Source organism: Chionomys nivalis, chromosome 15 (genome assembly GCF_950005125.1).
Source record: "Chionomys nivalis chromosome 15, mChiNiv1.1, whole genome shotgun sequence".
Taxonomy (NCBI): domain Eukaryota; kingdom Metazoa; phylum Chordata; class Mammalia; order Rodentia; family Cricetidae; genus Chionomys; species Chionomys nivalis.
The window spans coordinates 23942773-23958493 of record NC_080100.1 but is presented as its reverse complement, the minus strand read 5'-3'; the positions used below and the strand labels follow the sequence as shown (position 1 = coordinate 23958493).

The 15721-nt window shown below is 41.4% G+C and overlaps 1 protein-coding gene across 6 annotated transcripts in view; it reads left to right on the top strand.

Annotated features, from left to right (window-relative positions):
* Positions 1–1898: 1898 nt before the first annotated feature.
* Cplane1 (ciliogenesis and planar polarity effector complex subunit 1) overlaps positions 1899–15721 on the top strand; it is a 91849-nt gene continuing 78026 nt past the window's right edge. For all 6 annotated transcript variants that reach the window (XR_009058351.1, XM_057789468.1, XM_057789469.1 and 3 more), the window contains exons 1-8: positions 1899–2296; positions 6975–7102; positions 9323–9458; positions 9561–9680; positions 10526–10755; positions 12304–12410; positions 14232–14388; positions 14934–15037. Coding sequence is in view for 5 of the 6 variants with exons in the window: in XM_057789468.1 (XP_057645451.1) it covers positions 7022–7102; positions 9323–9458; positions 9561–9680; positions 10526–10755; positions 12304–12410; positions 14232–14388; positions 14934–15037 (935 nt within the window). In the remaining variant the exon portion in view is untranslated. The remainder of the gene's footprint in view (positions 2297–6974; positions 7103–9322; positions 9459–9560; positions 9681–10525; positions 10756–12303; positions 12411–14231; positions 14389–14933; positions 15038–15721) is intronic.

The window sequence follows — 15721 nt, the reverse complement described above, 5'->3', positions numbered from 1 at the left end:
AAATGACAGGGAAGCTATACCCATGATACCTCCATAGTATGGCTGCCTAAATAAGACCACTGAGCAAGGATAACACTAATAGACATGCTAACATGGAAGGGAGAAATCATACAAGGTCCCACCCCCAGGCTACTATAGGCAACTATGGGATGCTGACAGCAGGAGAATTCGTCTTTCCCCTGGGTGAACTCCCTAGTTGATTATCCAACACCAAGTGGTCAGCCCTGAAATCAGTCATACAAGCAACACTAACATTCAGCAGGCTGTATTTGTTTATGCATATATGTAACAAAAAGACCATAAATGGGAAGAGAGGAGGTTGGAGAGATGGCTCAGAGCTTAAGAGCACTGACTGCTCTTCCTGAGTTCAATTCCGAGCAATCACATGGTGGCTCACAGCCATCTATAATGAGATCTGGTGCCTTCTTCTGGCCTGCAGGGATACATGTAGACAGATACTGTATACACAATAAATAAACATTTAAATAAAAAGGAAGAGAGGAAATGATATTATATTTTAGTTAAAATTTAAAAGTAAAAAGTTAAATGAAAATGTCGAAATAACAGGGCTGGAGTTCAGCAGTGAAAAGCTCTGACTGCTTTTTCAGAGGTTCTGAATTCACTTCCCCTCAACCACCTGGGGGCTCACAACTATCTATAGTAGGATCTGATGCCCTCTTCTGGCATAATGTCATGCATGCAGACGGAGCACTAATATATATATTAAACAAATAGATAAATCTTTAAAGAAAAAAGAAATAACAGAATGACCAAAACAGTTTTCAAAACTAATGATAAACTTGGAGGACGGGAGAGATTTCAGTAGTTAAGACTGCACACTGCTTTCCCCAGGGACCTGGGTTCCGTTTCCAGCACCCACATCTCATTGCTCACATATACTAATTTCAAGATTTTCCTTTGTTTTTTTGTCTTTTCTTTTTTTTTAATAAGATTTATTTATTTATTATATATAAAAGATAATGTTACAGGTAATGATTTTTCTGGATAGGACTCCAAATGCATACAAAGCAAAAATTAAAAAAAAATTTCAAGTGGAATTACATAAAACTAAGTTTTTGCATCTCAAAGGAGACAAAAGTTAAGAGATAACTTACAGGATAGGCAAGAATATTTACCAGCTTTTTATATAACAGAGGACTAATATTCAGAATCTATAAAAAGATAAAAAGGAAAAAAAGCAAGAAAAACAAATAATTACATTGAAATTGGGCAATTGAACTAAATAGACGCATTTCAAGAGAATAAAATCAGATGAAAAAAATGCTTCACCGTTTCTCATAAGGAAAAAATTATTACTTCTGTGTTCTCGTTTATTGACGGCGTCAACGCCTTTCTTTTAGGTCTGTGGAGGGCTCCTCTAGGGAGGATTAGGGTTGGTTTGGTTGTGAACTTGTCATTGTATGACTGGTTCACTTCCATGGATATATGTGCATCACGAGGGTGCCTGGTGCCCACGGAAGCCAGAAGCGAGTGTCAGTTTCCCTGGAACTGGTGTCACTCAGAATTATAAGTCACCCTGTAGGTGATGGGGAACCAAACTAGGGTCCTCTGCAAAAGCAACAAGCGCTCTTGACAGCCCAACCCTGTCGGTGTGGCTGTGGTTGGTGCTTTTCTTACAAAGCTCCACAAGATGCCCAGGAGCTCAAAGACTAGCACGTGAGGAAGCGATGGACGGAGAAGGGTGTACCGAGCTGATGAGAGGACGGGAACCGGCGGGGAAAGGACCCTTGAGAGGCGGAGGGAGACGATAACGGGAGTCTGGCATCGGTAACTCCCCGAGCCAGAGCGGCCTGGGAGCCTCTAGATGCCCGCCCACTAGGTGGCACGGCGCATGCGCTGTGGGTCGCTCCCGCCCTGGCGTTTCCAGGACACGACTGGGCTGTGGCGGGCGCGGCCTTCTCTCCCGGGCCACGGATTCTCTCAGGCTCCTGAGACCGCAGCGGGAGGTAACGACCTGGGAATCCTCTCCAAACCCTGCGTCTCCGCGAGTCCCGCCTCACTATTGGGACCCCCGTTTTCCACGCGGCCCCCCGCCCTCTCGCTCCGGTCTTCCCTGGCCTCTCAGGCGCCGCCCTTGCTGCAGGGTCCCCCCACATCTCCACGGGGGACCTTCGGCGACTCTGGCCACGCCGTCACGAGGAAACTCCTGGGTTGACCCCAGCCGCCGACGGAGCAACGAGGAATGGACGCGGTTTCCTAGCATCCTCCATGGCAGAGACACCAGAACTTCAATGATTTTCTTGAAATTGCCCTCTCGCATTTGTTTGAAATAAAGGTACCCTATCCCCCGTCCCCGTAGACTTGACAGAGTATGTATTTTGTTATGTATTTTGCGCGTATGAGCGAATTTTTTTCTCAGTTCCTTCCTGTTGTGGGGCGCTTGGTCTGTAGCATCTGTGTTTTCAGAGGCTTTGCAGTATGCGTCAGAATTGATGTTTGCTGCGTCCCAGGAGGTGACTTTTAGCTTGCTAAATGGTGGAAGGTTGTATATGATCCTGTAGGGCTCTAACCCGAAATCTTGAAGTGGTTTGCTGTCTTTTTATCCTTTATGTTTTACTTGTAAAATTTAAGTCTACGTATTTCCAAACAATCCCGTGGCATAAATACTTAAGCGTTTCGCTTTCATATCTAGAAGTAAGATATGAAACATTAAACAAAACCATAATATAATTATCCCACAAACCAAAGCTAAACATTTTATTGTCTCTAGTATAGTCTATTAGACTAATCTCCTAATGATTGCTGAGTCCTGTTCAGTTTTTTCCAGTTGCCTTTTAATGATTTTACTTAAAAGTTTCCCCAAAATGTAATTAAATATGTACTTTTGTTTAGATTATCCAGTTGTTTTGTTTTGCCGTACTTTATCCTTCTGTTTATCCATGTGCATACACGTAGTATTTAGGAACTATTAAGCACCTAAAATAGCTTTCCAAATGTTTTGAGGATGAGTTGTGTGTATTGTATGTTCTTATTCATACAATATTCATCCATATTCAGTGCAATGTGGATCTCTAGTATTGTTCTTTCATGTAAGCACGTAGCCATCACATTTGGGAAACAGCATCGAATAACGTTGTTTATTGCAGTTTTTGTTTTCTGGCGCAGGATAAGATACTGCATTTGGTTGTCTTGTGTAGTTAAATCATCTTTAATGTAGAACACCTGACCTTTGGTTTCCTCAGAACACTGCTTAGCTAGTTTTATGTGAGTTTAACACAAGCTGGAATCATTTGGGAAGAACCTCCATCGAGAAAATGCTGCCCTCTCCCCACTGGAACTGTGGCCAAGCCTGTGGGGCATTTTCTTGATTGATTGATGTGAGAGGACTCAGCTTTCTGTGAGTAGAAACACCCTTGGGCTGGTGGTCCTGGGGTGTACAAGGAAGCAGGCTGAGCAAGCCCTGCAGAGCAAGTCAGTAAGCAGCACTCTTGAGTGACCTCTGCAGCAGCTCCATTCCTGTCTTGCTGTTCTCCCCTGACTTGCCTGGTTGATGGACTACAAGCTATAAGATGACGTAAACCCTTTCTTCCCCAGGTTGTTTTGATCATCGTGTTTTACTGCGCGGTAGAAACCTTCACTAAGATGGAAATTGCTCCTAGATCATGGGATCCTGCTGTGACAGACCTCACCATGTGTTTTTGGAAGGATTGTGGTGGCATTTGTATTTTGAGCTGGAGAAGCTATTAGTGCCAGAGCTCCGTAGCTGTTTTGTGGGAAGGATAGAATGTTTGGAGAAATGCAGACGATGGAGGCCTGGCTTGTGAAGTAGAGGGAAGAAACACTGACCGGGGTCATTCAAGTGATTTTTTTGGGGGGGGGAGGGGTGTTTGTTTTTGTTTTTCAAGACACGGTATCTCTGTCTAGCTTTGGATCCTGGAAGTCGCTCTATAGACCAGGCTGGCCTTGAACTCACAGACATCTGCCTGCTTCTGCCTCCCTAGTGCTGGGATTAAAGGCATGTGCCACCACCGCCCAGCTTTAAGTGATATTTTGAATTAAGAACCGCCTAGGTGAAATTTTTGCTTTGCTGGGACAGTTGATGCTGGTCAGCTGGGGCTGAAGGATCAGCTGTGATTAAGAAGGGAGCAGCAGCATTGAGGCCAAATCTTCTGTCTCCTCAGAGTCAGCACACTGAAGTTATGGTCCATAGAAGGTTAAGGATGTACTTTGTCTGACCGCCATACTTGTACTATGTAAGTTTTTTAGTCGGCCCTAATTTGAAGGCATGAAGGAGTCATGGAGAGAAACTGAGCTTGTTAAGATATTAGTCCCACCCCCACTGTATTGCAGAAGGATTTAAAAATTCAAGGTTATCTTGCTTTATAAGGAGTTTGAGACTAATTTGGACAAGAGACCCTGTCCAGGTTAGCTTGGGGGACAGGGTTGGGAGTTGAGGGCTGGAGATGGAGCTCACTTGGTCAAATGCTTGCCAGACATACACCATGCCCTGGTCTCCATACCACAAAAACCAGGTATGGTGGTGCAGGCAGGCCTATAATCCCAGAAGTCTGGAGTAGAGATAGAATTACAAGTTCAAAATTATCTTTAATTGCATAGGGAGTGTGAGGTTATCCTGGTCTCCATGAGACCATTTCTTAAAACGAACAAAAAAGAAAAGAATCCAAAATAAGATTGCTAAGATGGCTCAGTGGATAAAGCACTTTCTGGGCATGTTTGAGGACCTGAGTTTGAACCCCCAGTACCCACTTAGAATATGCCTGTGCTCCCAGTACCCACTTAGAATATGCCTGTGCTCCCAGAGCTGGGAGGACCTGAGTTTGATCCCCCAGTACCCACTTAGAGTGTGCCTGTGCTCCCAGTACCCACTTAGAATGTGCCTGTGCTCCCAGAGCTGGGAGGCAGGGACACCTAGAGTCCAGGTGGCTCGGTGGCTAGTCACCCTAGCCAAAATGGCCAGCAACAATCTTCCAGTTCAGTGAGAGATGCTATCTCAAAGCCTAAGACAAAAAGCAATGGAGGAAGACACAGTGTCCCCCGGCCTCTGCATGGGCACACACATGTGTAAGCAGCCTGCAAAACGAGTTACAACAGCAGGACAAACCTTAGAGCCAAAATAGAAAGAGTCACAGCCATTTAATGTTTGCTTTCTGGATGTTCCCAGTTGTTTAGGTTTTTAAAGTTTTAATATTATATAATGATGAGGCCTGTAAATTACTTGTTGTGCTTAGTTGCCTGTTCACCATTTGCTGCTCACCTTCCATGACCTGGACTCCACTGAACATTACAGATAGATCTTTTGTAAAAGTCCCTCATTTTGGATTTATCTGATGCTTCTTTATGATTGTGTTTATTATTATTGTGATTGTTTATGCATCCTCAAAACAAGTATCACCATGAGACACCATGAGATCTTCCCATTTTACCTGTTAGGTAGCATGTGACTTCCACCTGTCACGTTTTTGATAGTGTTCATTGTAGTTACGGCATCAAATGGATTCTGCCTGTTACTATGTAAGTCTTACCACTTCTTACCAAATACTCTATTCATCATAAGGATTCAGCATTCTGTTTTGATTCATAGATCTTTAATCCATTAGTATAGTTTATTTTAATGTGCATAGTGTTCTTAATTTGGTCAGTGAGGTTCCCTCTCAGAGTGATTCTGTGCCCTCTGCTTGGGTTCTAGTATACTCTGAGCTGGACTGTCCAACTGAGTGGTCATCTCCCCAAGGTTTTTCCAATAACGGGTCATCCTGCCAAGATCATGCTTTCCCTCTGTGCTGATTAGGCTCTGACGCTGCACTTGGGCCGTAATAGACTGTCCTTGGTCTCCGCCACAAGTACCCCACAGCCAGTGTGGGGATCTGCCCAGCACCTTTTGTGCTGTCTCGAGGCTGTTTCTCCATTTGGGTGCTGGGCATTGAACTGGGAGCCCCTCACATGCTCTTGCACTGAGCTGTGTCCAGCTCTCTTTTTACTTTTCATTTGAGTCACAGTCTCACTGCATTGCTCAAGCTGGCCTTGAATTCACTCTGTGGCACTGGGAAACCTTGAACTTAGCAGTCCTGCCTTGACCTTTAGAGTACCTGGAACTTCATGGGTACGCCAGTAGGCCCAGCTAGGCTTCTGTTTTAGATGAGCTAGACAGTTTGCTTACCTGGTGATAGAAGTTTCATAAATAATTACTCCAGAGATTATTTTCTCACCTTTTGTGTTTTAGTCTTGAAAATCCATGGCATCACTTCCCTTGTACTTTGTTGGCCAGAGTGATCCCACAATCTATCTTAGCGTCACGGGAAGAGGTCCAACAGTAGCAAAGTCAGAAGAAGAGCACAAGACTGGAGATTTGACCTTCTTTACTAAAATGTCATCAGCTACGCTGAGAAACACAGTCATAGATGTGATCCTCAGTACCCTTCCTGCTTTATGGTCATGGTCATTGTCTGAGAAGTCATGTGTAAGAGAGCAAGTGCGTTTTGCCTCAGTTCAGGATGTGGATGCAATATGGAATGCAGTTTCTTACCTGAAAGAGAGGATGATAAGCCATTGAAAAATAATTAAAAGTTCTTGAAATTCTAAATTAAAATGTTCAGTGTTACCATTTGAATTTCAGATGTCTCCTACAGACTCATTTTCTTGACTCCTTTGTCCCCAGCTTGTGATGCTATTTGAGAGATTCTGGAAACTTCAGGAGTTTGGTCTAGTTAGGACGTAGGTCACTGGGGCTGCCCCTTTGGAAGGGTATTCATGTTCCATTGTCCCTACTCCGTTTTCTCTCACCTGTGAGGTGAAGCCTCTCCTCTTCCCTGTGTGCCTATGCCATGGTATTGTGTCCAAATGTATGTGGCTAGCCAGCTGTGGGTGGGGTCTTCTGAAATCTCCTCCCTCCCTTAGGTGCCTTCCCTCCAGTATTTTGCCACAGTGTTGAGAAAAGTAACTGAATCTCTCTGTAAATATTATGGGCTCTTAATTATTACTGTTATTATTCACAGGATCTCATGACTGGCTTTGCTAACTGGTCATTGGTATCTCAACAAGCATGGAGATAAGATTAGAAGTTTTGACATCAACAAGTATCAAACAGAAAAAACCCTGGCCCAGAGTTTCCTGGTTGGGTCAAGTGAGTTTTTCTTTATTCATATACTAATGGTTTTATAGATGCTAAATGTGTTTTTCCTGTAAGATTTAGGAATATTCTGTGACCTTAAACTCCCACAAAAAAACAAAACAACACACACACACACACACAAACCCAGAAGAACACATCATATTCAGAAGATCACCTGTTCCCTAGAGAGGGTTGGTTGTGTGTGCTAAGTTATAATATACAAGTTAGCACTTATAGAGCAGTGAGTCATCTGTCTAGGTAAAAGGTTTTGTTTTCAGTTTTTTCCTTTATAACATGTTTAAAGGGAGAGTTTAATGTCCTACATGAGCCTACCAAAACAGCAGAGTGTTTCCTAATAGTGTATCTTTAAAGTAGCCTCAGGGCCAGAAGAGGATAGGAGCCATAAGGCAGTAATAATCCGGAATGTCATTCATGATATGTGGTATAGCCTTCACACCTTAGAGTGGGCAAGCCTACAGAAACCCTTTTAATTTACAGTAATTGGTGACTCAGATTTCAGTGAGAAGTTCTACCCTTACCTTACGTGTAACAGGAATCCGCTACTGTTTTTCTTTCAATTTTTTTTATCTTCCGTGTATGAGTGGTTTCCTTTCATGTGTGTAAGTACACTACATGCATGGTCAATTCACACAGGTCAGAAGAGGATGTCAGAGCTCCTGGCACATGGGTGCTGGGAATCAGACCCAGGTCTCCTGGAAAAGTAGCAAGTACTCTTAACCACTGAGCCATCCTCTAGCCCAGGAGTTTTACACACATCAAAATCATTTGGACAGGTGAAATTTACTCAGCCATAAAAAAAAAAATTGAAATATAGTTTGTGGAACTAGAGATAATTTTGTTAAACAAAAAAGCCTGACACAGAAGGGCGAATGCTGCATGCTTTTGCTCAAAATTAAAGAAATATGCATTTAAAAGTAAGTACATATAGGATGTGAAAGGAGAACGTGGAGCACGTGAGCGGAGAAAGGGTCCAGTGGGAGGTGGACAGGACAAAAGAGGACAATGGCAGAGAAAGAAAGATAAATATGGTGTTTTTTCTCATGGTCCATCTTGACATTGTGTGTGTACATGAATAAAGCAGAAGGGGCGTTCTTGGAGGTAAGACAGGGACAAAATGAGCAAAATACGTGTGATTAATATGTTTGAAAATATCGTAATGAAACCCTTGCATTGTACACTAGTTAAAGTAATAATAAAAAACAGATTAATGATTTCCATACTGACTTCCATAGTAAGTCTAGGCTGGGTAATTTATGGTTTCTATTTGTTTTTTTAAGGTTTAGAATGTTTCAAAACATTGCTTATATGTTTTATGTATGAGTGTTTTGATCAGATTCCATGAAAATCCCATGAGACTACATTTATAGATAGTTGTGAATCATCATGTGTGTGTTAAAAATTGACTCAGGACTTCAGGAAGAGCAGTCAGTGCTTTTAAGTACTGAGCCATCTCTCCAGCCCTGGTAATTTGTGTGTTTAGCAGCTTCTGAGGGGTTGCTGCTTCTGGCTCCACAAACTTCATCCAAAATACCTTACTTTTTGTAGAAAAAAAAAAAATCTGTCTGAGTCAAGAGCTTATGGATTTCCAAAACCATATTCATTTTAATCTAAGACAGTATATATAAAAACTTGTCCAGCTGGGCATTGGTGGCGCAGGCCTTTAATCCCAGGACTTGGAAGGCAGAGGCAGGTGGATCTCTGAGTTCGAGGCCAGCCTTGGCTACAAGGGAGTTCCAATACAGCTGGGGCTACACAGAGAAACCCTGTCTTGAAAAACCAAAACCAAAGAAAAAGCTTGCCCATACAGATGCTCACATGAGTAGGACTTTAATTCTAGCTTGCCAGAGTGGCAAATGGCCCTAGAATATTAGCCTTTAAAGAGCTTTAAATACAGCTGTTAGATCACCTTACCCTGTAACTTTATTGTTATTTCCTGTTTTCATAATGCTAGATATGGAATATATAGGAACAGAATCAGGACCTCACTGCTAGACAGGCACTCTATCCCTGAGTAACACCCTACCCCAAGTGTTATTTAAAACAGAATAAAAAATGTTTAGGCTATGGGTTTAATGTTTACTTTAGATTTGTGGTATAAATTATTCTTGTTCTTAAATGTTATTTTGGTTTCCTTTCTATGGTAATTTATGTAGAGAAGATTGAATTAACTGTTGGAGCCACATAAGTCCTTCACGTGTTTTTCTCTCTCAGGAGAATGAAGCTGTTTTTCTGTTGGATGACAAATTCATAAATGAGATTAATTTGCTGTCAGGAAGAACAAAGAAGAAGATTCCGAGTCTGCAGCCTTTGTTGAAGGATGTTTTTTTTCTGGCAACATCCAGGAATGGTTAAGTATTGCTGATATGTTCAAAAGGCTAGCTTACTACAATTTTTCAAGAAAAAAAAGTCAGTGATAGTGTGTTAAAAGTTGCATTTCGCTTTTGAACAGATATGTGGCTGTCTGGGGTCCTCACTACAGGAGAGCTTTTCCTGTGGAACAAAGATCAAGATTGTTTGAAAATGATACAGGTGACGGAAAAGCCTAAAGAAGTTGTTAAAGCTACAGTAGGTAGGCACTTTTTAAATTTTCTTTGAGACAAGACTGAAGTTTTTTTCATATTACTATTTGATAGTAATGTATCTCTTTGTGTGCATATGCATATTGTTTCTGTCTATATAATATTTATTCTGAAATTTGATTGGTACTTTTTTGCACCTTATTTAACTTGAAGAAGGAAACCTGGCCTGCGTGTCATTGCTGTGATGACAGGTTTCTAATGTTACATAGCAGTGCAGGTTTTGTGGTGCACGTCTGTAATCCAAACAGTTCGGAGACCGGGGCAGAAGGACCAGAAGCCTGAGTATTGCTTGGACTGCAGATTGAGCTAAAGGTCGGCTTGAGTGGCCCAGTGTAACCCTGTCTCAAAATAAAAAGTAAAAAGGATGCTAGGAGTGGGTCTCAGTGTTAGAGCCCTTGCCTAGGCCGCACAATGCCATCGGTTCAATCCCTCATACATTATTAGTGCTGGGCATGCCGGCCTACACCTTTAATCCCAGCACTCAGGAAGCGGAGTCAGGCAGATCTCTGTGAGTTAGAGGCCAAGAGTGGTTGCAGGACAAGCAGAGCTGCTGAGAAAATTCCTCAAAAAACAAACAAGCAAAGTAGTAAATGTTATTGTTGTTTGTACTTTTATTATTAATGCTTTAGTTTTAGCATTCTAAGTGATAACACAGCTTGAGTTTCTTACTGTAAGGATAGCTAACTTGCCTGGCAAGCATTTGGGATGCTGAGGTAGGAGGATCACAGAGAGACCTTATTTCATACAAGCCAAAAAGGAAAAGAAAATTATGTGCTTTCATGAAAAATTCAGATTTTGAAAGTTTAAGTTTTCTGTTTTTTTTTCTGTTAATTAGCAAACTCTTCAAGACTATACTTATATGTATCTGAACATGGGAAAAGAGTTCTGCTTATTACATCTTCTGGCTGCATACTTCTGTGGGAATATTTGGAATCGAATATTTTATCTTCTAAAAGCCTCCCATTGGTCGGTCAGTGGTCCCAAATCATACCCGAAGAAGCAGTTTTATTGCCTTCCACTCAAGATAAAGAAGCTGTAGTGGATGCTGTTTTTGTCAGAAATGAGGTAAAATCCACACGAGAAACTATGAAATAGAGTTTTAGGCTTTAAGAACGGCCTGATCTGAGAAACGTTAGTCAGGGGAATAGCACACCTGTTTGTCACTAGTCAGAGCAGTTGTAAAACTGCTGTTTGGAAGAGGTGATTTTAAGAATAGTTTCAAATTAAAACTTTTTTCCCTTAGTGTAATATGACTCGTAGTGAGCTTGGTAGTGAGCATGATGGTGCATACCTGCAACCCAAGTGAGGCAGATGTGCAAGAGCTAACCAAAGTTCAAGGCCAGCCTGGTTACATATTGAGCTCCAGGCTGTCTTGGCTATATAGCAAGGCTTTGTCTTGAACAACCAAGTTAAAATCAAATGTTCTATAAGTTAATAAACTAGATCTGGTGGTGTTCCATAAGTTATTAAATTCTCAGGATATAATAGATGCATTGTTTAAGTGAAAATTTTAAATAACTTTATGTAGTCTCTGTGTATGAACTTTCATCTGTTACATAGTCCACTTTTCTTAGAAATTGTATTTTGAAGTTAGGCTTGGTGGTATATACCAATCTCAGCACTATGGAAATAGAGGCAAGATGGTCAGTTCAGAGCAGCCTGGCTGCTCTTTAAAAAAAAAAAAAAAAAAATCACCAGGCCCTTTAGTTCTATCATTGGGGAGGCAGAGTCAGGTCTCTGTGAGTTCGAGGCCAGCCTAGTCTACAGAGAGAGTTCCAGAACAGCTAGGACTGTTACACAGAGAAATCCTGTCTTGAGCCCCACTCCCCCCACAAAAAAATAGCATTTTGAAATTTTATTCATTCTTCCCAGTATGGTGATATTCTAATATAAATAATATAAAACTATAAAAGAGAATTTTATAGGAAGTTTCCCAGCAACAATAAGTAGTATATTTTTTATACTAATATTTGAACATATTAATGAAGTAGCATATAGTAGTTTTATACATTTGTATATTATAGTCAAGTCAGGGTAACAAGCATTTTCATGTCCTCAAGTATTAAATACATGTTGGGAATTTTATTCTCTTTGAGTTATTTTGATAATATTTTTGTTACCTTATTTTTTTTCAAAGATTTTTTTATTTTATGTCTGCATGTATGACTTTTAGCCAGAAGATGGCATAAGAACCAAGTATAGAGAGTGTGAGCCACCATGTGAGTGGTGGGAATTGAACTGAGGGTCTCTGGAGGAGCAGCCAGTGCTCTTTAACTGCTGGGGCATTTCTCCAGCCCCTTTTATCTTATATTTTATATCATCAATTGTAATATAACATGGTCTGCAGTTACCCTGTGGTGCTATAGGAATACCAATAGGTGTCCCTTGTTCGACTTGAGTGTAAAGAGGATGCCGAAGGCCCCAAAAGAACTCCTCTGTGTCCTTAGGCTGATTTTTCCATTTGGGCCTTGTATCTGGCAAATAAATTACATAGCCTTTAGCTTACTATGAAGAATGAAAATAGAAGCAGGGTCCCAATATATTGTATTTATATGAGACATATCAGTTTATTTTCAGATTAATTGTATACTAAACTATTAAATTTATCTGCAGTTACTTGGCGACTGCTGCCTGTGTTCTTTTACTTTCTATTCTGGAGAATGCTTGAAGTTAGCGTTTCTGGTCATTCAGTGGTCTGAGAATGTATTGACATCTGTAAGGTGAGGTAAATATTTCCCTTTCTCTTATTTCCCACTTTTAAACAAGCATTGTCATTTGTCATTGACAGTTTGTATTTAAGATTTTCAGGTCTTAATTTCAGTTTTTAAAACTTTGTAGACCTTCCCTTCCACCTTTCACTTTTAAACATTAAATCTAGAAAGGTTCTCTTGTTTTTATTTTCCTAGAAGGGAAAACATGTATGAGATAGCGTAGCTCGTGGTGTATTTTCCTTGTTTCCTTGGTCCTGCCTCAGGTGATGTGACGGACTTTGTTGACTGTCATGGGAGGCCTCACCCTCTCTGAGGAGTGGATGCGGAGTGGGGTGGGAGGAAAGTAGGGGGAGGCGGGAGGATGGGAGGGAAAGGGAAATGAGATCGGTATGTAAAATAAAGAAAATTAAAAAATAAAAATAATAATAAAAATTACTTTGAGATGAATTGAACTTTAAAGAGGGCAAGAATATTTGGATTTACTACTGTTGTGCCTTCAAATGCTCAACTGTTTTGTTTTGTGTATTTGGACAAGGTCTCACTATGTAGCCCTGACTATCCTAGAACTCTGTGTGATCTTGCTGGTCTTGTACCCAAGAGATATTCTTGTCTCTGTGTCCCAAATGTCGGAGCCACCAGAACTATCCTCAAGTAGTTTTTGTTTGTCCATTTGTTTTTTAATAGTAAAATAGTTTGCAATCTAAGCCTCATAAAATAGAGCAAAATATATTAAAAGCTTATAATACTTAAGTATAGTTTAGGAAAATAATGTGTTGTGAATAATCCTCTTGTACACTGTAGAGGTTTGTCTCTTGAATTGGTTTAATAAAGTGTTGATTGGCCAGTAACCAGGCAGGAAGTATAGGTGGAGCGACCAAACTAAGGATGATGGGAAGGAGAAGGGCAGAGAGAATAGACCCAGTCAGCTGCTAAGCAAGTAGGACATGTAGAAAATGAGGTAACAAGCCTTGAACCACATGTCAAAGCATAAATAGAAATATGGGTTAGTTTAAATGTAAGAGTTAGCTAGTAACAAGCCTGAGCTATCGTCCAAGCATTTACAATTAGTATAAGCCTCCAAGTGTTTATTTGGGACTAGGTGGTCAGGACAAAAGCCTCAATTTACATATGGTGCCCAACATGGGTACCAGGTAAAGAGGGATTCAAGTCAGGTTTGTTTGTTTATATTTTATGTGGTACGTTAGCGTTTTGTCTGCATATGTGAAGATGCTATCCCCTGGAACTAGAATTACAGGCAGTTAGTTGTGAGCTGCCATGTGGATGTTGGGGATTGAACCTGGGACCTCTGGAAGAGCAGCTGGTGCTCTTAACTGTTGAACTGGCTCTCCAGCCCCCTCAAGTCAGGTTTATTAACAGGTGCAAACAATACAGTGCACTCATGATACAGAATGAAGGTGCAACGTCACTGCTAATTCAGCTGCTGCTCCTCTCATTCCAAAGATGGGCCATGTGAAAGGTTCAAGGAAGGTCACCAAGCTGTGGCTTCAGCAAGCCCTCCACAGTCCAAGAGTGTGCTAAGGAAGAGGCTCACTTGAGTTCAGGAGTTCAAGGCCAGTGTGAGTCATATATTGAGATCTCATCTAAAAAAACAAACATATACATACATCAAAAATAAGTAAATAAAATCATTAAATCTTGCTGGGCAGTTGTGGTGTATTCCATTAATCCCAGCACTCGGGAGGCAGAGGTAGGCGGATCTCTGTGAGTTTGAGGCCAGCCTGGTCTACAGAGCTAGTTCCAGGACAGCCAGGTCTGTTACACAGAAAAACCCTGTTGAACCTTCCTTTTATAATTGCACGACTTTCTTAGGTCATTGCCGTTCCGTGTTCACTGGGCACAGCAGGAATGTGTCCTGTGCAGTCTGACTCCCAAGTGTGAGGCAGTGAAATCAAGAGGAGCTCTGATCTCGGCCTTCTCAAGAGATGGTCTTGCCTTGGCAGTGACTCTTAATCAGAAAGACCCAAAGGTCAGTAACAAGTACCTGCCCTTACTACTACTGTATGTTCTTTAAAGTGACCTTTTTATCCCATCGTGGTTTGGTAAAGTTATAAAAATCAACTGTCATAGTTTTCAAAAGCTGTTCTGAAGAAGTGTAAAATTAAAAAGCTTATCTTGGTGGCAAATGCCTGTAATCCCAGCACTCTGCACACTGGGGCAGGAGGATTTGAGGTCAAGGCCAGCCTGGGCTACATAGCAAAACCCTGTCTCAAACACAGTAAAACAAAGTAACAAGTGAAAGGGTGAAGGAGAAGGAGGGCATGTGTGCTAACCCAGCTGTTGACATGAAAGTGTGAAAGGGAAGGAGGGCATGCGTGCTAATGCAGCTGTTGGCAGGGCTGGGGCGGGAGGATTTCAAGTGTAAGGCTGCTCTGAACAACTTTAGAGTCAAGAACTGTCAGTACTTCCTGGCTAAGACTACTTACTTGGTGTAATAACAGCTCTCTGAGCCTCCAGTAAGTAACAGACACAGAAGATACCGTCATTGCTTATGTCATGTTTTCCCCCTTCTAGGCAACTCAGGTATTGTTTATAAACACACTGAATTTTGTTACTCTCTGTGGTGACCTTAAAGGATGTAGTAATAAGAATCCTGTGGTCCCTGCTGCACTTATCAGGTAAGAACACATGTGCTTATTTCTAAGGAGGGCTTTTGAAGTTTGAAGCTCTAGTAAGTGCACAAATAACATTTAGATTAAAGAATGTGACTTACCTTTGTACTTGGTAAATTCTAAAAGTTGCTTTATATAAAGAAAATCTCAGATACTTTTAAAGGAAGGGTAGTGTAGAAAATACAAGTGTATTTTCTTTTTCATTGTTTTTCCCATCTTCTCAGGAATGGGGCTGTAAGTAGGTCGAGCAATCTGAGGCTTTGTTAGGGAGGGTAAGATAAAAATTCAAGAGCGGAGACCACCATTCATTCAGGTAGGCTGGAGTGTTCATAGATTTTTAAACACTTACATGCATTCATGATGATTTTGGGATAACACATGAGCTATAAGGCATATACAAGTTAGGTGTGCTGACATACACCTTTAATTCCAGCACTCCAGAAGCAGAGGCAGGGGACTCTCTGAGACTTTGAGGCCAACCTGTGTACATAGCAAGTTCCAGGACAGCCAAGAGAGATCCTGTCTTCAAAAAATAAAAGGAAAAGACCTGTACAAAATTGGAGTACAAAGATCTCTCTCTTGAGCACCTAGCCTCTTGTTTCTGAACACTTTCTATGCCTTTCTTTGAATTTCCAGAGTGGTCAGGTCATCTAGCTGCTTCTCTTTATCCCCCCCCCCCCACCCCGTTCT